General features: G+C 39.4%; 1 protein-coding gene across 1 annotated transcript in view; it reads left to right on the plus strand.

The window, feature by feature from the left end:
- Positions 1-1,429: 1,429 nt before the first annotated feature.
- Positions 1,430-23,785, plus strand: part of STK32B (serine/threonine kinase 32B) — a 181,841-nt gene continuing 159,485 nt past the window's right edge. Inside the window, exon 1 of the mRNA XM_075091882.1 lies at positions 1,430-1,688. Within this exon, the coding sequence (XP_074947983.1) occupies positions 1,613-1,688 (76 nt within the window). The 5' untranslated portion in view covers positions 1,430-1,612. The remainder of the gene's footprint in view (positions 1,689-23,785) is intronic.

A 23,785-nucleotide genomic window follows, 5' to 3' on the forward strand; every position in this document is an offset into this window, starting at 1 on the left:
TGTCTTCAAAAACAGGTGATGTGAATAACTAAGGCAGGTAAAAGCCATTAGAAAAGAAACTGAAAGTTCTACTTTAGGTAGATTTTGTTCTTGGGCTTTTCTCAACAGCTTTATTGAAAGAAGGGTGGTAGATATTACAGGAGAACATTAGAGTCTTTCTGACTGTATATATGAAAATACATCTAACCTGGCTTCATGCTCCTATTCATTCTACCTCTTCTCCCCTTGTAACAGTGGAGAAGCCAAAAATGCAACCTCTGCTGGATTTTTCATCTGCAGGTTTCCCCCACAGGAACTGCAGAGTCTTTGACTTGGGTACAATAACAATGAAGGGTTTTTTTGTTCTTTAACCTGTTTCCCTTTGGAGAAAGTTTCACAAGTAATTGTTTCTACTTCACCTCACAAGTCTCTAACAGTAACATATTTGGAAGGGAGTGGGACAGCTATTTCTGTGTACAAATATCAATAGCAACTCTAGAAAGGCCTCACTACTCGCTGTGTAACAGGTAATTCATGTTATACCTTAACATTTCTGGTAGGTTTTCCCTAATGTAGTTTTACAGTGAAGTCATTTCAAGATACACACGTTGCGGTGTATGTATATATACACACACAGAGACATACATACATATATACATACGTATATATATTTAGCGCACATCCAGGCAACCCCAAAGCTCCTCCCTCCCTTCCGCCAGGCCCGCCGGGGGGCCGGCCCCGTCCCGCCGGCAGGTGGCGGTGTGGGGCCGGGCCGGACGCCCCGCCCCTTGGCCCCGCCCCCGGGCCCCTCCCCTTGGCCCCTCCCCCGGGCCCCGCCCCCGGGCCCCGCCCCCGGGCCCCCCGCCGGGCTCTGTCTCCCAGCGCTCCGGGAGAGGCCGCAGGGGAAAGAGAAAGGGGAGGGAATTTCTGTCTCTTTCTTCCTTCTCCCCCTTGTAAACTCGGCGATGTTCGGCCAGCTGGTCGCCCCCCTCCGCGCTGCCGGCGGTGAACCCCCAGTCGAGAGGCAAAAATAATCGTCTGGACCCGAGGCAGCGCTTACCCCTCCCAGTCCTTCACCCCCTCGGGTCCCGGGAGCCAGCCGGGGCCGGGGCCGGGGCCGGCCAGCTCCGCCGGGCGGCAGGAGCAGCTCCGTGCCCCCGTCAGACAGCGCCGCCGGGGCGGCGGGCAGCGCCGGGCGCGGGTGCCGGCTTCTGTGCCGGGGAGGGAGCGGGGGCTCCGCGCTCCCCAGCCGAGGTCTGGGAGGGGGGAAAAGCGGAGGGAGGATCCGCGAGGATCCAGGTAGATCCGGCTTTTACCGTTTACCAAGAGCCACCAGCAGCAGGACCTCCGCCTCCTCCCTCCCCCCCCTCCCTCCCCCCTCCCTCCTCCCCTAACTCCCTCCCTCCCCTGCCCCTCCGCGATGAGAGACCGGCCAAGTCGTTGCGCGCCAGCCAGCAGCGAGCTCTGCCAGCGGCGGGCGGATGGCTTTCATGTCGCAGGGTGACTGCTAGCCCTGCGGAAGCTCCCCCGGCCGGGCCGGGGCCGCGGCCGGGGAGGCGGCGGCGGCGGGCGGGCAGCTGCCCCGGCGCCGGGGTGCCCGCCGGCGCGCCCCGCGGGATGCTGGCGGCGGGGGATGCGGAGCCGGCCGCGGACTAAGATGGGGGGCAGCCACTCGCACAGGGCGCCCGTCTTCGACGAGAACGAGGACGGTGAGTGGGGAGCTGTCCGCGGTACCGCGCGCCGCGCCCGCCGCGCCCCGGGGCCGCCGGCAGCACCCCCGGCCCGGGCAGGCGCCGGCCGCCCCCGCTCCCCACGGCAGCCGTTCGCAATAGGTCCGCCAGCGGGCTCTCTGCCGTGGGGTGGGCTGCCCGGCGGAGGAGAGGGAGAGCCCACCGTTCTTTGGCCGATCGCGCCCATTGCGGGGGTATTTTGCTCTTAGCCGAGCTCATCTGAAGTCTAGCACGCCGTCGCTTGGGGTTTAAGCACATGGCAGGTAACTTCACAAAGGCATTTACGAACGGGCATCGTTTTGGACGTGAATGCCACCTTTTTTGTTTCCGTTTTTAGTTGACTTTTTGCCCACCTGCCTGTTTTCAATGGTGATGTCTCTCTCCGTCGGTATACTTCTTTCATCACCTTTACTTTCCGAAACTTTTTTCAGCTTCTTCTACTAGTCCGAGATTTTTCTCCCTGTCTAGATAATAGGTCATAGTGAAGTGTATCTTGTAAAGTTTTTGGAAGGCAATGGAAAAGTTTGCATAGAATATGGTGTTTCTTCCCGATTTATGCATTTCCTTGTCATATTCATATGTAGACCATATTTAACTGCAATTATGTGACTGTGTTTCAGTGACAGTCATTTTGCCTTTTGAAGCAAATGGAACACTGCACTCTTAGGAAGCCGATATTTTCATAGTATAACTAGAAGTGTTTTCAATGTTACTTATGGGATAGATGTTGTTGCCTGTCTAGATGACTGATGCTTAATTTTGAGTATATTCCTTTCCCAGTAGTTCCCAATATATTTTATTGGGGGTGTGTGTGTGATGGTGTATCAATAGACTATCACATTGTCTTGGCTTTCTGAGGTTCATAACAAATCAAAAACATGTATGCTCTTCCCTATATTTCAGAACACATGGAGCTACTTGTATTGTTTTGGCAATAGGGAGGAAATATATTAAACGCAGGTAAAATGCTTAAAAGGGTGAATACACATTTACTAGCATTTGAGACACCATTATCATTCCCTATTCCTTGACAAAGCTTGAAGAAGTATTTGATGAGGTTTGGCTTACAAGACTCCATCGTTTGTGTGGAGAACGGGACAGATTATTTACTCTTTGTGTATTGAGGTGCAATAGCTGTGATTTTCTTGTACTGATACAAAATTTCAGTCATTTACCATAGGTTATGCTATGTAAACAAGTGAGAGAGAAAGAACCCCCACACCCTTTCCACACCTCCCCCCCAGGTAAAATCTCGATCATGTCCAATTAGTCTTGTAAACCTTGAGGTAACTCACCAAGAAATACCCAAGAGTGAAAGCATGGTGCTAATCTTGTCTGCACACCCTAAGGTAAAAAACCAGCCATGCCCTTGCCTTTGTAAGACTTGTGATTGGGGTCTCTTGAGTTAGAAGTTTCCTTGAATTATTACCACTTTCTTTTTTGTTTTGTTTTCCATGAGGCAAGGCTGTGGTCAGTTTTTGAACAAAATGGTCAAAGTTCAATAGTAAATTACTGCAGAGAAGACTACATGCCACTTAGTTCTTTTTTCCCTCAGGAAAACATTTCTGTAATGCAGCCATTATTAATACCTAATTAAAAAAGCACATTAAGTATTTATGGATTTCTATTAGGTCATTATTTATTCTTTGACTGGTTTTGTTTTGGTTTGTTCTCATTCTTTTCCCATTATGAATATTCCTAACATAACCTCTTTTTCCCTCTTAAGATATTATGCTTAGCACAACCATCTAGTTCAGAAGAGTCCATTGCTTTTGAAACAATAACATATTTCCTATACTACTTACAAATTATTATTCAGGATGACATTTTTCCAAGTACCTAAATAATACAGGAAAATATCTCCTCTCTGAGAATGTATCTTACAAGGTTTAATCTAAAATCAAGCTGTATTTGGTATTCCCACTTGTAACTACAAGAGTCACTGTTTTCCACAATATTGGGCTCAATATGATAGTAAATAATTAAAAAAAACAAAAACCACAAACCCCACCCTCCCCACCCCCCCAAAAAAAACAAACCAGAAAAACACCAAAGACCGAAGGGGGAAGTATAGCAAGAGAAAGTAGATTTGTTTCTTGTGATGGTATAATTTTGCTCAAGAATGACAATGCTTATCAGTTCAAAGAGAACTGGAACAAATGAGTTGTGTATGAATATGTAGGCATAGTACAAACTAAGCTATTTAGTGTATTGTGTGTAAAGTCACAGCTGCCTCTTAAAATGAGAAAAATGAGCAGAAGAAAGTATTGTCATTTTATGTTTGTACGTATTAATGATGGATGTAGAATAAACCACAAATTTTGGAAGAATTTCAAAGCCATTTATTGCCACTTTGTAAATCACAGAAAAGGTTACTTATTCAGTGTACCACTTAACGAAGAAATATATGGAAGTAGTACGTGAGGAGCACCCAGGTACTGCCTGACAAGCCTATATAGTATCTGCTCTGGAGCTACAACTCATGCTTTCTCTCTAATGAGAATAGGTGCTGATCCATTGAGTAGATCTAAAAAGTATGAGTTGTATGTTGACTCCCCACTATGCTTAGGGTAATAAAAAATGAATCAGCCAGAAGGCTGGACTGCATGCTGTAAATCCCAGGTTATCGCAGGCAGCATAACACATCATTATCATACACTGGTCTTTCTAAAGGCCATAATACACAGCATTTTTAAACTAGCTATATTTGTTCTCTATGTTCTATTTTTGTTAGAAGGATCTTCCAGAACTTCACTCTTTGAATGGCTAGAAGCATCTGTTTCCCTGATTAAATGATTCCTAACCTATTTATAAGATTTATGTTTATTTCAACTTTTTGTTAGCTTAAGCAGCTGTCCACCCTCCATGATTACTCCAGTGCACTGATAGACAGCAAAAATGTCCCCTCTCAATCTTTGATTTGTAAGAAAACCTATTCTAGTTTTTTTCTTGTTTCTATTTTTTTTTCTTTCCCTGTGCCCCTCATCTGCATGCATTTGAACCTGCCTTGACTGCACACAGATAAGCCAAATTGCACACAGAATTGCAGGTGTGTGCTTGAAACACAGGACCTTGTGCTTGAAACGGTACTTCCTGATGTCTACTGGAAATAACTTTCCTGGTACAGCCTATAACTACATATGCCCTTTCCATGGACATATCACGTGGATAGTTCAGTCGCCCTGTGGTCAGTTAGTCCACCAGTTCAGTAATTTCCACTGAGGAGCTCCAACCTACAGCAGAAATTTTGGGTGTTCCTAGGTACGTGATCTTGTGTTTTGCATGACTGAATTTCGGTCCGTTTCTATTCTTCATACGCCCGAAGATGATCACCCACTTCTTTCCTTGTGACGCTCTGACTCTCCATTACTTTATCAATATTTTGTTTTATCACTACTCTCATCAGCTCCATGCCAGTTATCAAGGCCACTGAATATGTTGTGTAAATATTCAGCTGGGTCATTTCCAGACTTCATCTCCTTTGCTATTAACCCCCATCAGCCTCATAATTCCCATTCCAAAATAACATTTTTTCCTGTGATATCCACCTTGCATTTTGCCAGTTAATCTTCACCTTGTTCAGCTTTGCTTATACTTTCTTATATATCACTTCACTGAATTTAAGAAAAATGAAATCTAAGCCATCCTCACCATCTACAATATAAGTTTCTCATCAAGGAAAAGTATCTGGTTACTCTTGCGCAAACAGTTTCTGGTAAACCCATGCTGCATTTACCTCTTTTTTTCTTCTCAACCTAGGTTAAAGCGCAACAACAGCTGTAAAAATCCAGAGTCCTTTGTTTGCCTAGAGCTAAAGAAGCTCAATGGAAGAATGTGTTTCATTTCATTATTTTTATTTCTGTATGGGTTGCATAGACAGCTAGCTCTGGTGTAGCAGCATCACTACCTCTAATCAAAACTAGATGTTTAATGGCATGCAACTGTAACATTTTTTGCAGACATTTAGAAAGTATTTTCAAGCTAAATACTATGCTAATTGTGTAGTCAATTCAGCACTCAGGTAAAAGGAAAACAGTTTCATTTTGGTTAATACTGCTGAAGCAAAGGAATGTTGACTCTACTTTCAGTTTCCTATTCTCATAACAACTATCCTCTCCTGAATATGTGCATCCAGTACTAATATCAGGAGAGCAAAGGAGTGCACCTTTCCTCATGTTCAATAGCAATAAGTACACAAGAATGGCAATAGAAGGGTGAGGAGAATATTCCCCATTGGTAAATGTTATTTGAAAATTCTCAGTAAATATAATAAGTAACAAATATATTAGCAATAGCCTAGTGACTGTAAAGACTATTTTTCATGCTGGATTTGCTTGAATGTGCTCTGTTAAAACTTCAGGAATATTTAATATGCAAAAGAGAAATAGTAGAAAAGAGTCATTTAGAAAAGAGCTGACTCAGGAGAGATATGACTACTGCTATCAAATAGTAATAACATATTTGCCTATATTGTGGTGCAAGATACAGAGGAAGGGATAAGAAACAAAGGTGTTGGAGGCTAGGAGTTGGCCCTGTGAAGTGGTATGGCAGTTGTGTTTGATTATTCTGGGCTTAAAAGTCAGTTTTGCTACAGATACTTTAGAAACAAGTGCACTGAACTTTTGAAGAGCTTGTTTTTGTTTTTATAGTACGTGACTACACTTAAAGCAAATATGTATTTCCAAAGAACCTTTCACTGAGCATCCTGAAGCTATAGAGTTTGAACACTCCTTTGGGGAGGTCAGTGTGACATGCTGTGCCCCAGTACTGTAGCCTTTTATGAGGAAAATGAGGCATAGCAACATATCTTGGCTTATTTCTACATGGCCAGTCCCTGATTCACTGTAGTGCTTATGTATCTACTTAACTTCAAGGAAGTGCTGAAGTTCCACTTCTTTGCCTGAGTCATAAGGCTTCATTCTGCTCTAGTGTCATAACTACAGAGCTCAATGGAAATCTTATGTACTAGAGAATATAGCACCCATCATTTGGAGTTAAACTTTAAATTCCAAGTTGTAATTTAAAATTGATTTCTACCTCTCCTTTTTAGAAAAGCCTTCAGCTTAAATGAAGGATTTTAAGTTGTTGGCAAGTTGCAGAAAAAGTAATTATTAAATGATCAACTGCTGAAAAGACCATCTTGTACAAAAAGATTAAAAAAATAGATACAGATTCTAGCAAAAAGCCCTGCAATTAATGTGTTTCAGGTAGCTAAATTCAGCTAAATAGCTGAGTTTATATAAAGTGCAGTGGAAGATGAAGATCTATAAAGTGATATAGAGAAAAATTACACACAAGGGTTTCACTTGGAGCAAATTTAAAGCAATGGTTAAATGTCAAAATGAGTCAGATTCAGAACAGAGGATGCAGTGTCCACTTATTGTCAGTGATATGATAGTGCTCATCAGCCTCCCGCCACAAAGCTGTAATGGATAATGTCTGAGGCAGTCATATGCCAACTGCAAAGAGCTCGAACCACGAGGCTAATAACATATTATTTTTAAACTAATTGTTTCATAAAATATAGCCCTACAGAACCGTTAAATAAAGGGTTTGGAGTCTAAATACCTTTTGAGAGTGAAAGTAACAAATAGAGGGTGAGATTAAAATTTCTGCTGGATTTTTGGTTTGTTCATGCAATTTCTGTGGTGGGTTATGTAGCATTTTACTTTATACTTTGCAAAGATGAATATTCTGATTCCCTTTTAGAACTCTTTTGGGTAGGAATACCATGTTGTGACTTAAAAATGCTCTAAGGCAGTTCTGTGTCAAAAAATGGATAAAACACAGCTGTTGAAGTAATTTTTTTATGCTGGACATCAAGGTCTTAGATAAATAAGATCCAAACCATTGGGTTTTTATTTTATGTTTTATGACCATGTTGAAGTATATATAATTTTATTTTCCATTTATTGAACTTTAGACATGAAGTTGTCATTATGTGTACTACAAACATTTCAGAAACCCTATGCTAGTGTCTGTACAAACACAGAACAATAGCGATCAGTGTTGAACTTGCAGTTACAACATGGTAGGAGAATACAGACAGAAAGCAGAGCACAGAAGAACAATATGATAACTCCAGGATCTCACAGGGGTACCCACTGCCAAACTGTTGTCGAGAGTTTGCATAGTCTCTTCCAAAGGATGTTCAGAAGGAATATCATGGCATTGCAACCACCATCAGCCATTATCTTCCTGACTCAGTCTTCTTAAAGCTTTTGTACAACGTACACAAATAATGTGGACCTCTTCAGACACTAAACAATAATAGTTGATGAAGTTTAATACTAGATCACAGATTTTCCCTTTCTATAGGGACCTCTAAAGAAAAGCAGGATGAACCTGGCACTTCCATTTTATCTTCTTGCTCCCTCAAATGAGCCACATCTCTGTTTCCCCATCTGACTGTCCTATAAAAGTTGTGCCATATCTGATTTACCTCATACTCTCAGAGTTAAAACCAAGATTTCAAGGGACAGCTAAAGTATTTACCAATTTTACTTTACTTTACAGTCATCCAGATTCAACAAAATTTCTGCCAGCAATGGCTTAGAGATGGACCAGATGAATTTTCAAGATCCTTCCTAAACATATTTTCTAGCATTCCAAGATTTAATTTTCTCTTTTGGTGAAAACATCTTTGTCACGACCCCTGCCTTAAACAAAGGCATCATGTAAGTCTTTGCTGCTGCTTTTGTAACCTTCCAGAATTTACACAAGTGGCTGGCACCACACCTACCTCTAGGAGTGTTACGGAATATCTTGGTGGCTTCTTGTCTAGGAAGTGTAAGTGCTCAGGAGAGGTAGAATTTTACCCATGTTGCTATGTGTGTTATGTAGTGTGTCTGGATGTCACATAGGCTTTTTTGGGTAACTAAGTGTGAATAATTCAAAGCTAACCAAACATCAAACAAGATAAGCTTGGAGACTCCTATCCAAGATGAGGGAAAATTCTGAATATGAAATAAGGTACGAGAAAAAAAGATTATTTTATAAATCTCAACATCATTGCTTTTGCAATCACTCCTTTACAAATTCATAAATTGTCTTGCATCCCTGCCCACAGATGTTTCTTGCAGTGAAAAAGTAAGGCTCTGGTCCTTCTGCTGCGCTGTTGTGGTTTTCTGTGCCAAAAGAGTAGGCTTCCAGAGAGCTGGGTTCTGCAGGACTGGAGAGGCTGAATGGTGGAAAAAGCAGCATGCTGAAAAGTAAATCTTCATTTTCCCATTGACAAATGCTGCTCAAATGTACAGGGATTTTAAACTGGCTCTGCTCCTTAATATTGGCTTCACTTCCGGTAGAGTTCAAAAGATCAGTCCTTCACTGCTGGCAGGGAGATCATGAGGCTGGTTGCACTTACTCCTCCCTGTGGGAAGGCAGTTATTTGTGAACCCTGAGTAACATGCTGTCCAGTGAATGGAGGAAGTGCAGCCCAGAATTAAATATTGTACCTGACTGAATTACAAAATGACTGACAAAACCTTTGGAAGAAAGAGTAGTAAGAAATTATGATCTTGCTCATGGATACCCAAAGAAAGTAGGTCCTATCCTACCAGGACTGTCGCTGTACAGTAGCTTCTTAATGTGGGCATAAGAACAAAAAAGGCAGGGGTTTTGTTGGATAGGCACAAGACTTTTACTTTCTTCTAGCTTCCTCATTAAGCAGCAAGGCTGTGAAAGCAGGAGCAGAAACCTTCCTGATGCAAAACCTAGTGGGCAGTAACACCTGGGACCAAGCACTGAAGGCTGGAAAAAAGGAAAAGGTTGTCAAATTCATTTTGGAGGTTTCACAGTATTTCAACTTAGCTAGAGTGAGCTAATACTGAGATGTTGGGAAACGTGTGGAAGAGAAAAGATTGCTACTGAGATCAATCAGTATGGAGCAAAAATTTCTGAGAGCATATTCAAAGGAAAAGGACAATCTCAAGTTCAGCCTGGTAGTGGAGCTCCACAGTATCCTATGATGGGAAGACATGAGGGGGGAAGGGACAAAAAGTAGGGGACTTATTCACCAAACTTAGCAGGAGAGGCATGGACTTTCTAGAGAGGGAAGAGCAGCAGTAGTAAGCAGTGTGCACATCAGGGGACCAGATCTCTCTTGAGCACAGTTCTGGTTAATTTAATGAACTAGTTAAATCTATTGCCTTAAACTACATTACTTACTGCCTAATGTAAGTAATGTAAGCCTATGCTAAGCTGTTGCTGAATTTGCTGTTGTACTTGTGAACCCTGTACATACGTGAATATGTAAGCTTCCCTGCAACAGGAAAAAGTAAAAGATTTTTTATTCTGCAAAGATCAAAAACTTGTGTTAGCAATAAATGTTCTTCTTAACTAAATAATATTCTAAGTTTCCTTGGACTCAGCCACAATTTGACATGAGTAACAAGCGGAGGGTGTTTGCAGAAACAGAACAGGCAAATATCTTGATTTTCTCTCCTTTGGTTAAGGAAGAGCAAAGATGGTTTACTCTCAGGGGTTCAGTCTCTAATACATTAACTGTTTTGAAGAATAACACTGGCTTTTATTTGTCTGCATTTGATCCCAGAAAACTACTTCCTTTATGAGAAACACCTGTTCATATTACACAGTATCTGCAGATGAGCACTGACAAGGCCCAAGATGCCTACACCTTCTCAGTACAAGAGAAGGTTGAGCGTTAATATATTTATCAGGACCTAGAACTGATTCTCTTAATACAGTATGTCATGGAACATCCTTTGACTTAATTTTAAACTCTTAGAAATGAACATTATACTGTATAAATGATACATCATGTGTCTACAGTACGATGTTATACCATACACTTCAAGATCTTACTCTTTGTCTAATGTAGTAGGTGGGCTTTTACTGTACTTCCTCTATGCAAAGTTTTTGTTTTTTTATAGATACTAGTACTGTACCTTTATAAAACACAGATTTCTGGAGAAAAGAGGCACTTGTCGCTTCACTGGTGAGTACTAGCAGGCTTTCCCTTTCAGATTCCTCACTTACCAGAATCTAATAAATATAATGAAAGTGCAGCATGTGATATGTTTTCAGGTTGGGGAAAATCTTAGTGTTATATGTTGGCCTATTCCCTTAGGGAGTCAGCATTCACCTGAAGTGTCCAGCAACAAGGGACTTTAAGATTGTAACACAGAAATGAGGAATTTCTTCTTTTTGTTCCCAAATAAGTTATTTTCCACCCCATTAACCAGAAGACTTGTTTACACTGTAATCGTCTCTCACCTGATCAGTTTGACCTCATCTTTAGCTTCCTTAATTTTCACATTGACTCTCATCTACTTGTGTATTCTCATAAGTAAATGAAACAGTCTGAACAGACAAGCTAGGATTTGTGAGGCAATTGGACAGTTTTGGTTTTAACCACTCGAAACTTGAACTCTGTGAAAAATGTTCATAAAAATCTGATGTTTCTTCTTAAATCACCGCCTCAGTACTAGAGGCTGTCAGCTTTCTGTATTTTCCAAGCTGGCGTTCTTTGTCTGTCAGGAAACCTAGCAGTATGCAACCGAGGAAAGACTACTGGAGATTTGGCCCTTAGGCACATGGTTTAGTGGTGGACTTGATGATCTTAAAGATCTTGTCCAACCTAAATGAATCTGTGATTCTATGACTTCAGTTTATTTCACTTATATTTAGTCCATCAGGGTTCTTTTTTCAGTTTTGCATATGATTGGTTTCTGCTGTAACTAATGGAAGATTCTTTCTATCTATAACCAGTTTTTCTCCTACGCCCCTTTTCTATGATCTCTGTCACAGGTCTTGACAGAAGACTATCAAAATCTATAATACTTCTATCCTTAGAAATGTTGTACCCTGTTTTCTGACATGGCTACTAAGTGCAATATAGGCATATAATTTACTTTCATTCATTCCATAATTAAGACAAAGGCATTTTCCTTTTAAATTGAGGGAACCCTTCTTAGAAAGCATTACCAGAGTTGGTGGCAGCCTATTATACAGGTTTTTAAGACTTTAATGATAACTAAACACAGTTGAACAGTCTGACATTTACTTCCCAAATTTTATATCCCCAGAAATATTTTCTTCATAATATCATTTCTTAACATAAAAGTCTTCATTTTTAATTTCATTAATCCTTTTCTACCTTTTTCTATTTTGAGAATGTTTTTTTCAGATATGTTCATCAAACCTACCCTACAGTTTGTTTATCTGACTTGAATTGAAATATGAATTAAGTCTGTGCTCTTTAGCTTCCTACCTCTATCTGGCAATAATTTCTTGCTTTTGAGTTTATTTCCACTTTCCCCTTCATTTTCTCTCTCTCTTTTTTTTTTTTTTAATTATTTTAATTCCAGTTCTTTGAAGTTAGAAAACTTTTAAGTAAGTTCCTCAGCTGATGTTCTTTTCTGCCCTGTCATTTTTAGCTTGGTTTGATAGTAAATTAAATAGAGCACTGGCTTTGTCATTGTATTGCTGTTCTCTGTAAGAGAGACTGTTGTATTAGGTAAGATAAATATACTACCAGGCAATATATTGCAATGGACAAAAAATATTTTCCTTCTTTTTCTTACTTTTGCAGTGATAAGGAAACACCTGCTGTTCCTTATTTAAGATCTAAAAATGCAAACTGAGTTAATCCTTCCAGTAATTATTATTTTCCTTTTGATACTGTTCTGCCTCCCTCGCTGAGCGATGAAAACTGTTCTTAGCCACCCCGTTAAACAGACATGCAGTATAATCACAAAATCACCATTAACCTCCTGAGTGTCCTTCACACCTTTCTGAAACTATCCCCCTTTTGCCCCTGGATTGTTTTCACTTTATATTATGAAGATTGTTTTTATGCTTTTTGGGGTTAGGTTTAGATGAATCTTTGTCCAAGCTGTAAAGCCTGCAAATATTTTTAGGGCAACACCACATTAGGGCACTATGATCTGGTACACAGAGCTTGAAATCAAAGAACAAAAGCTAATTAAAACATCCTTTCTGAGAAGTAGGAAAAAGTTATTAAGTCCAACTTCATGTTTTAGCCTATGAAAACTACAGAGATATATATCCTCTCTTATATGCGGGGCATTGCTATAAAAAAAAGTTACCCTTTACTGAGATTGATTTGGGTATAATGGGAAGAACAGACTAGCCAGAAGTCTTCTGCAGCTTCATGAAATTCTTCTCTGCCCAGCCTTGACATGTGATTTTTCAGCAACAGGTTGCCAATTATGCCATTATTTCCTACTCTTTTCCAGCCCAGTGACGTATCTTTGAGGTCTTCTGCTTAAGTTTTTAAGATAAACTATTAAGCTAAATTGTTTTAATGTACAAATAATAATAGCAGATAAAAGTACATTAGGAAGATAAATACATTTTTAGTGTGAAATTCTCTGCAAAAGTCTCAATGTTGAAAGACTCTTGCAGTATCTATGATCTTCTGTTAAACAAAAATATCACCACTAAGTGTTGTGAGATTTTGCTGGAAAAGAGTCAGAGGGTAGAGAACTTTTCCCAGTAATCCAAACTTTCAGCAGGGCAATCCTCCTGTTCATTTGGAGTTAGGGAGCTCTCTACTGTTCATCTACTGAGAACAGCTAGAGAATAGCTGCCCGGGCAGCTGTAAATGTTGGCGGTGGGAGGCAGGATGTGCAAGTGGAGCTTGTCTGGTGGCTAGGCAAATTCTAGCTGTTGCTAGGATAGCATCTTCTCTCTGAATGGCGTTTCACAAGGCTTTTCTGAGAGTGAGGAGAGGTTATGTCTGCTGTTCAGAAAAGATTAAGTAATATGTGGCAGTGAAGAAATGCCATGTTTTCAGTGCTTTCAAGCACTTATGCTGAGTGCTGCCCTGACTTCAGACCTTTGGTTCTCCTAAGCCAGAAGCCATCACTCTATCTCACAGGTGTCAGAGGGAGCATACGCACGGATTGTAAAAGCATTAATAGAAAGCTACCCTTTTAGTGTAGTTGCTGTACCTTATGGAGAAAAGATACTGCTCGTGGCATTCAGTTTTCTCATTTTTTCTAGTGAGATGCAGAGGAGTTTGAATGCTTCCCTAAGCATACAAATGCTAATGAGTAACTACAGGGTCAGCTCTCAGCCTCCTAACCTTCCTCTGCTAGGTAGATCATATAAATCTTTTGATCCCCAGACATTTGTGGATCAATGGCATCCTGATGTTTCCAGTGACTGGATGACCTGGATGTTGTTAAGAACCTCCCTCAGAGCTACATTCTAATTTTGAAAAGGAAATAGAGCCCAACAGACCACCCAGGAAAGACTGCTGACTACTGTCACATGCAATATGTTTCTTCTAGTCTTTAGTCACATTAAGCTGATTTCTAGTCCTTTTTCCACCTGTATTTGTTGACTAACACAACAACAACAACAAAGGGTAGACCTGGTGGTGGGAAATGAATTTTTTTTTGCTATTTTGAAGGTTTTCCATTCTGTACTGTGAAGAAGCCAAGGCTGTTTAATATTCTTTTCATAAACAGCCGGAGGAAGCTCTGATATACTGATTTACCATTTTATCCTATTTAAGAAAATATAATACAGGTACACATATATTTTTAGAGAATAGTTCTCTTTGTCTTTCTTTCTTTCGATATACGTGGATATTTTTATACATACTTTACTCTCATCAAAACAGATCCAGTGTACGTGGTAGGGAACTCTAGAACTGAGTCACCAATATTCATTATTTTCATCTAACATCTATAATTAAACTTATTTGAGATTCTATTTCTGTGATTATACAGAATTCCTATAAGCATATTTAATACCACCAAATGTTTCAGGCATTAACACTAACAAACCTTCTGCTACATTGAGCAATTTTATCCGCTGCAGTTCACTATTTGTTTGTGCTTTGCAGCTAATAACTTCTGCTGTTAAAATTAGAATTTATGTTCTTTCCATTAGTATCTGTCAGCTACGTGCCCTCTACATCAAATTAATCGTTTTATTTATTCCTGTTGTGTGGTGATATAAGGTAAACCTTTATACGTTGTGACTTAGAAAGTCTATTGACCTACTGTTAATGCCAACCCCAGCCATAGTCTGGGAACTGTGGCTGGCCTGAAGTCATCCTCCTCCCCTCAGCCACCTCCTTGCCAGCTGACATGAAAGCCTAGAAATGGAGACAAGGTGGATTTGGTTTGTTTTGTGAGTGTACTTATGTTTGTTTTGTTCTAAGTCAGTCATGTTTCACTCCTAAACTTAGCAGGCGATAGATAAGGCAAAACCCCTGATTTCCTTATCCAGATTAACTGTTTTCAGCAGTGCATGGTCCTACCAGCTTTGGTGTAATTGCTTGTGACATGTGAAAAACAGTGGAAGCATTTTCCATAGGCAAGTAGTGCAATGATCAGAGAGTAAATCATCACCTTCATGTAAAAAACCTTTTGCAGTTAGGTGGCCATTGTATGCACAGCAGTCAATCCATCTTTTTCAGTCTGAGTACCAAAACTACCAATTCCATCATTAAACATTTACCTGTAAACCTTGAGGCGAAGAAGTTTGAGCTGCACTGCAATTCCACAAGTTCTTTATGAATTAAATATAGCTGTTACTATCAGGTCTTTTTTTCTGCCATTTCTATACACCTTGAAGGAAAAGTCACAAAAAGTGAAGTATCAAAATAGAAAGGTGTTTTAATGTTAACTAATAACTCAGGATATTGCTTCAAGTGATGTTGAAAAGCTGATCATGTTGGATCAACAAAATTTTGATCTTGAACATGTAGGTAAGAAAATCTTTGGGACAGCTGCTTTTACTCCAAAACGGCAGGCAAAGTGAAGTTATTCTTATGAAATTAATGATTCATACAGTGAAATAGTAAGAGTCACACCTAGAATCAAAAAAACAATCCCTGTTTGGCTCCAGAGAATTCAGAAAAACAGAACTGTAAAACTAGATCCAGGTCAGTCCCTCCGGAGCCTCAGAGGTTTGGATTTGAGGTTCCACCCCTAAAATGAATTTAGTTTTTTTAGAAGTATAACTTAGTTTTAAAAATTTACAAGACCTATGAGTAAGATGCAACTTGAGTGCTGAAGTACATAGTGAAAGTCATTTAACTTCAGAGGACGGATAACTATGGGTGGGCTAAAAGATGGGGCTGATGGAGGAGGTCAGCCCTCTTTAAAGTAAGTTGTTTCTTTTATTTAAACAGTCGATGGAAATCTGGTTAGTATAAAAGGCATCTAGCTTCTGATGGACTTTGAGGTGCTTCTTTGTGGCCAGACAGTAATGGATTACTTTCTTTAACTCTTTCTACTGGAGTGCTGGCACTTAAATGTACTCATTATATGTGCTGCTAATTTAATGAAGCGCTGCCTTTTTCCGTAATGAGAGGCAGATTTTCCTGTTTCTAGTCCCCATACTACCCTCAGCTACTGCTGTGCAGCCTTACAGTTGGATCCCACTGCTGTAAAACCATGGCCCAGGGAGTAGCTCTGGAAATGCCACTATTCATCAGGAGCGGGCAGGGTGCAGATCCCCTATCCCCAAGCCAGGTGAGCAGAGCAGGTCAGTGACAGTAAGTGGGGTCAGCCAAGATCCAGAGGGTAGTTGAGGTGCATGGCCAGGCAGAGACATACCTGCAATCTAGCTCAGGTGAGGACTGAGCTGAAGCGCAGGTCAGCAAAGACATGGCAGGTCCCAACCAGGCTCCTTGTGTCTCTTTCTCACACAGCTCTTTTCATAGCACCCTCATCCAGGCCTGAGCTGGAATGGGGCTCCTGAGCCCACGGGCAGCATGGTGGTGGTGTCGCAGCGGATGCTGGTCATGGTCAGCAAGGCCAGTTAGAGCCCTGAGAGATACAGGCTGTTTTTCAAGTTGATATTTGTGACTTTTTTTGATGAGGAAGAGCCATGAGGCATAAATGCCTGCACATCTTCAGAAATGATCCCTAAGTGTTCTTGAAATTCTTGCAATTTTGATACTATTTTCAAATCCCAAAAAGTAAACCAGACCTGAACAGCCAAATTCATAGCATGCAGGTTTGCCTGCTTCTCTTGAAAGGTTTTTCCTGGGGGAACATCACTGCTATCAAACTGATGAGCTTTAATCTTACGATGACAAATGAAAAACCTGCCTACTGCTCTGCACTTCAGGCACACTTCTGCTGCAAGTTAGAACTGTCATCATTCATATGAAGCTCATGGGGTTAGGGTTAAAACCACCAAATGGGAGGCAATCCCAGTTGAAGTGTGAATCTTTCGGAACATCTGGTGTCCTTTCTTGTCCCCAGTGTTTCATATGTAGTTGTGGTTAAAAATAGAAGAGAGAATTCTTCCAGTTCCAGTTTTGGAGATGGACCCCTCATCTCTTGGGATTTGAATTTAGAAAAAAAAAGAGGACAACAAATCACATTTTGTCTCAGTTTTTTGGGGTAAAATCCTATTCACATGGCTTCCTAACCTTCCATTAACATAACACCGAGACTCATTTTCTGATGTCCTACTGTGTAAGAGCAGTGGTCTCAGAGCCACTATCCAAAGAAACCTAAAGCAAAGAGGTTTCTTAGCATCCTCCTGGTATGTTTGGCATTATAGAGGCCTCCCCATGGATAATATTGACTGACGCCTCAGTGAGAATTTTGCTGGTAACTTCATTTAAAGAATTTCCCTTCACCTGAGGATCAGTCTGGTAAATTTTATTGTAGAAGAAAACTGTTTGGTCGACTGAAATTTGACATTTTATTCCCATAGCAGCTTCCCTCACAGAGCCTTCCAGTTCAGTTATTAATGAGGTTATTCTCACAGTAACTCTGAAAGAGGTGAATATTCCCACTTTCTAGCTGAAAGAGATGCTTCATAGTCTATTATATGTTTCCTGATCTCACGGGGAAGTCTATTACAGTTAAAGTGGAATTTAGACTTTCTGTATTTTAGCAATGCATTTTCTCAAGGATTATCTTTTCTGTTGGACATACCTGTCAACCTGTTTCTCCTTGCAATAGATTTCAGAGATTCTCTTTGTCAGTTCATTCATAAGAAATCAACATTTTCAGTCAGAAACCCTATTTTCTCAATAAAAGGCAGTTATGTTTTATCACTTACAAAAGGTCTTAAAGACACTTTACTTTTGAGCAGGTCCTGAAACTTTTCTTCTTATTTTCAATGTCAAGTTTACTCTTCTAAAGAGCTATGAACAGCATGAAGACTCACAAAGGCTTCCCTGCTATTTACTGGCTGTGATAAGGTCTAGTACATCAATTCAATTGTTCCTTGATGACTTTTGATGTTTCCAGTGTTGTCACTAAACTAATAGCTTTTCTGAACCAAATCTCTGTCCTGTCACAAAACAAAACTGTTTTCATAGCAACAAAAAGGGATCTTTAATTAAAATTTTCACTGATCTTAAAAAAATAAAAAATTCACTGACTTGTGAGTTTGTAATAGTAAAATTTCATAAATTGATGCTTTATAATAGGATACATGGATGAGTGATTAAGATGATATCAGAATTCCAATTACTTTCCACTAAAAGAGTTAGTCTATGTAAAATAAAACTTTCTACTAGAAAATATTTTACTTGAATGCTATATGCTAACAGAATGTAGATGCAGTTAAATCAGTTGCAAAGACCTTTTGTTATGGTAAACTAACCTGAAGATTTGACACAGCCCAACTAAATCCTAATGATTTCGATGTGGCAGTGAGATCAGGGTTACGGGCTTAAGTCAGTTGCAATTTTATCCAATGCATCAAACCTAATAATTTCAGTTCTTTATGTCACATAGATTCAGTGCCAACCTAACTGGAGAATCATGTGCTTTCTTGTGGCCAGTCACAATGAATCCTGTGCTCAAGAAGTGAACATCTCTACAGCACTGATGTGTAACTGTTTCCAACTACCACCAAATATTTTCTGGCCTTCAGGTTTGTGTGGTTACCCAGGCTTTGGCCATTGACAGACGCCAATGATGGCTACTTAGCAAAGGTGAGAATTTTTACATTTCAGTCCATCCTGACGAACATCTGATTCCTGATATATTTTTGTAGTGCTGAGTGATACACAAATATGCAAAATCTGTGATCTGTCATTGCAGGCTTTTCACAAGAATCTGTGGCTATTTGCTGTTTGTTGAAAAATAGTAGTAGATTTAGCATTGCAAATTCCCTGTGTTTGAAGTCCAATTATCTTTTTAGCTTAATGTATGGGTGACTAACCAGTCATCATAATAGAAGACTAATGAGATGTTAACAAGGTCTGCTTTAAAATAATGCTGCTGAAGGATTACACTAAACTGACCCACATGGAAATCAAGACCATCTAGGCTGATGGCCCATCATCAGCGCTCAAGTTCTTGCTCTCAGTCTATGGTACCATATTACTCTTTTCAGACAGATCAGGTCAGTGCCCCTCCACCTCCATGGGCATGGAAGTAGCATTTGAAGAATATCTTGTCTGTTGTTCCCCTGAAAGGGGTCAGCTCTGCATAGTTCTTTCTTCTTAGTCAGTCTGAGTCTTTTCCCCACTTTGAGCCTACACTGTGCTGTAGTTCTACCCCTTTCTGAACTTGTTTTTGCCATTTGGTTTAGATGATATCCCGGGGTAGGAATTATAAATTGAATTGCCTTTTTGCAGTATGAGCCTCCATTCATTCTTGCCACTATTGTATTTTGTCTCTTTTTCCTTTTAAACTCTTTCAGCTGCTGATATTTTAAATCTTAGGTACCTGTCAAGGGAGATTTGCCTTGGTTATTGCCTGTACCATTAGTCATCATTGGGATTTCTGAAGACCTTGCATGATCCCCAGAAAAGACAAGTAAAACATATCATCCTCTGTGCTAATTTTTGCAGCTCACATCATCAATGGTGATGCTAACCAGACAGTCATTCATTTCTGTTTTATACTGCACTGTCCATGAGGACACGCTATCGCTTGGGCTTGATCCCTTCTAGATTGTCCAGCTGACGTTTTGCAACAACAAAACACATTTCGTGTTCCTTGTATTTTCTGCCTAGCTCTGCCAGGTCTATTCAACCTTTTGGGTTTTTTTGTTTATTAATAAGAAACAGTTTAAAGTTCATTAGCTTATATGAGCAGCTTTGCCTTCAAATAAGAGAAGTTGTACTTTAGATTGTATTAGCTTAAATCTTTCTGGCACAGATTGTTTATTATTATACCTACTTATTTTCAGAAAGCTAATTGGTTGTCTTCCTGGGATTGTCATCTAAGCCAAAAGATCTCCTTTGCAGATCATTTTAATTTGTCTTTACCTTTATCACCTGTGCTCGCTTACACGTGAGGAGAAAATGCAAGTATTAGAGTCAGTATATTTTAATGGGACAGGGATCAGAATTTGATCTTTACTTTGATATATCACAATTTCTGTAGAAGTAAAATACATAAACTCTGTACTAAAAAGTACTGTAACTCCCTTGTGAAGGTGAATAACTCATTCTACTGCCCTTGAAACTAAACTTCTAACAAAACTAACCTTGTAGATTATCATAAGTTGTAATGATTAGCTTAATTCAATCTAAACATCCAGCCAGCCACCAAAAGGGGTGCTCCTGCTCTCCTTCCTGTTCCTGCTGTCTGCAATGTGCCAGAGGTGGTGTCCATGTGATTGTCTCACTTTCTTGTCAGGTTTTCAAAGAGCAAGTCTTTTACCTGGATGATCATGTGCTCTTGTCTTTGCATTACATGACAAGCATCATAAAGAAGGGCTAAAACACAGTGTGGTGAGGTGGTCTTAGAGAGAATTTTGTTGTGTGTGTAAGTTCTAAGGCATGTAAGTTAAGCTCCTGATGTTGGGAAATGTAAGTATTTTCTACTTCTTCTCATTATTAGGCTGTCTGAAAATAGAAGTCTTTCCTGTGAAAAGCTAAAAGCAAAATGAAAAGTAATATTTATTGAAAAGCTCTGATATCAGCAAAAAATGATCAGAAACGCACACACACTCCGCATGGACACAGATATAAAACAATAATAGCAAACCAAAGATTGTCATGAATCAATACGAAGAAATTTTTCATTTCAGCTGAGATCAGTGAACACCTTTTGATTTTGTAATTCTTTCACTTCTTTGACCAGTGGAAAAGAGGTAAAATGGAAAGCAGGCACAAAGCAAAAAGATGAGAAAGACCCCAAATCTAGGTAATTTTCTGTTTGCTTTCATTGGAGTTGAAATCAAATTCTTAATCAAAAGATCAGAACTTTCATGTTGCAGTGTATCCTTCAGATTGACATTATTTATATAAAATAATTTTTTTTTCTTCTTATATCTTCCTACATTTGCTCAAGAAAACCATGGCAGGGAAAAAACTTGTTTTTCAATTAGTTATTTTTCCAGCCACCTCAGAGTATCCGTGTATGTCTTTGAAACAGAGTAACCTGTCTGAAGATCACAGAGGCAGCACACTAAACTCTCCAATTATGATTTTTTATGGTTAAATTTTGGACTAGTTTTAAAAAGACATAAAGCCAAGAAAATTGACTTAATTTTTTAAATCTAATGCTCCCAAGAAGGACTGTGGGAGAGATATACAGTCACAAGAGCTCTTCTGAGCAGTACAATTAACTTATGTCAGTAAATACCTATTCATGCTCAATCCTTCAGAAAGGAACGGCTAATTTCATCAAATTGGTGTTAAAATTATTGTGGAGCAAAGCAACAGCCAAACATTCCCACACCTTCCACAGAACAATAGACTATTTCCACCCCCTCACCCCCTCACCCCCCACCCCCTCACCCCCCACCCCTACCCTGGGATAACAGTTAGCTCAGTCCCTGGAGCTTCTGGTGAAGCCCTTACTAAGGCTACCACAAGGCAACCTTTAAGCAGACTTTTGGCAAAAATAAATGATAGTGTTCTTAGATCAAAATCCTTGCAGTTTACAGCTGTAGGACTTGTTGTGCTGACTTCAATGGCTTGTTGACAGATCTCTGCTACCTGAAAATCCCTCCCAGTGGCTCACAAAAGATGACACCCTCATCCCTCAAAGCATCAGGATTACTTTTCTTAGTTTTGTTTTGGTGATGTATCTCAAATTTCTCAGAGAGGTCTTAAGATTGTAGGATGGCACTCAGTAGTTTCAGTTTAAACTTCTTTCAAAGAAAAGCTGTAATGATTTACAGCTTGTTCTACTTGCCCAAGGAGCAAACTTTGCTTTACAAGTTTCACGTAGCTGCTCGATATATCTTTCAGACTAGGTGTCTTTAATGGTAGTATGATTTTATTTTGCCTTATTATAGGTATAAACATCTCTGGAGAGAAATTTTTATTTAATCTTGGGTTCCAACACATTCTTGTTTACCAAGGAGTTGCAGTTTCCTTGTGAATGTAAAATCACATCGTCATTTCTTTTGCAGCATTTACAGAATAGCATTAGAAAAGGAATTACGTTCTTTTACAGAATCAAAAGGGAAGCAAAGTTTTGAGAATCAATCCTAGCACCTTCTTCTTTAGCAGCTTGGTTGTTTTCAAATGTTAGTTTTCTTTCGGATTTCAAATTTATTTCTGGTTGTGGTAACACATGCTTGTTTTTCTAACAGTGTAAGTAATTAACTGATTCACAAAATTCTTCTAGTCTGTTTTTATAGGATTTTGGAAAATGGTAGAGTGTTGTAGTTCTTTCCAGTATTCATTTTAGCTAACACATTCAGAAAATTCCCCAGCCGTTCAGGAAAGAAAACACTTTTAACAATACAGCGTGAGGTGGATCTCACTGAATACCATGTAGAACCCCATGATGTTGACGCTGCTTTTGATGAGCAAACTGTGTGTCATTTAAATATTCTGCAAATTTGATGTGTAGCTAAATTGCATGTGAAGTGCTACCTTGTAGGAGGATTAACATAAGGAAGTAAGAATTTCTGTAATGCACCACAGCAGATGTTATTTAGCCCACTCTTACCTATGGTATCAGATATTTATTGATAGAACCTAGAAATAAGAGAGTTATAAAATTATACTTTTCCAGCACCATAGTACTGAGGTTTTCTCTCCATTTCTGGCAATCAAGAGAAGAGGTTGCTTCCTCTTCATCATGTCTGAAAGGTGACATAGACGAAAGGTAACAAGGAACTTTGCCAGTTTGTTTTGTTTTTTTCTTTTACAGAAAAGTGTCAATTTCAGTAAAATTTCATTGACTTTTGGAACAGACTTTTCCAATGAATAATGTTATAATGGGCATTTAAACTTTTTGCCAAATCAAAATGCCATTTTTTTCCTTTACAAAAATTAAGCTTTATATTAGGAAAACAAAGCTGGTTTTGAAAGTTTGAATGGAATTCAAGTTTGCATTTTTAAACTGATTACATTTTGGCTCAATTCAAAGCTAGTCTACATTTCTGTGATATGACATTTCTTCAGAGGTGTTGGAATCTGTTACTCCTATTCTCTTCTACAGATCCAAGTCTTGCCCGTTTACATCTCCCATAATCCAGTACACCAACACCTCTGAGTGAACAAAGTGTGCATTACGCCAGTGCTATGGGTATACCTACATAATGGGAGATATAGTCCAGCCAATGACCTCATCTCACAGATGGACATAGTCATCATCACAGGGAAGCACAGCGTAGTACCGAACCACTGCGAAAGAAACCACTTCAGATCAATCAAGAAGTCTGAAATGAAAATCTTCTGATAATGCAGAAATGTTTCACTTTGATTGAGGAGACTGAAGTATATATTTCCATTTGTAAGATGGGCATTAGTCTGAACTTCTTTTGGAGTTGCAGCAGGGTGGAAGCTGATTATTGTTGTAATCTGCTTGTGATATTTTAAAATGGAAAAATTTGCATTGGTTCAAAATTAAATACTTTAATTCAATTGATAAAGTAGGAAAATTATATTTTCAAATCAATAGTCATAATTATTTTGCTCCATTAAGAGCCATATCTTTTTTTTTTTGAGTGTAAACTAATATTCAAGTATCAGAAGTTCCCAAGAGACAAGAATTATATTTTCCATACATTCAGTCTGCAAACATGATTAGACTGAAATGCATTCTAAAGTTCAAAGCAAAATTAGCTGAATTTAAATAAAATTTGTTTGTCATACAAAGATCTTCAATTCCTTCTAATTGCAGATGAACTCTGGATAATTATAAAAATTTATTAACATAATTAGAAACAGTTTACATTAAGAG

The sequence above is a fragment of the Phalacrocorax aristotelis genome, chromosome 4 (genome assembly GCF_949628215.1).
Source record: "Phalacrocorax aristotelis chromosome 4, bGulAri2.1, whole genome shotgun sequence".
Classification (NCBI taxonomy): domain Eukaryota; kingdom Metazoa; phylum Chordata; class Aves; order Suliformes; family Phalacrocoracidae; genus Phalacrocorax; species Phalacrocorax aristotelis.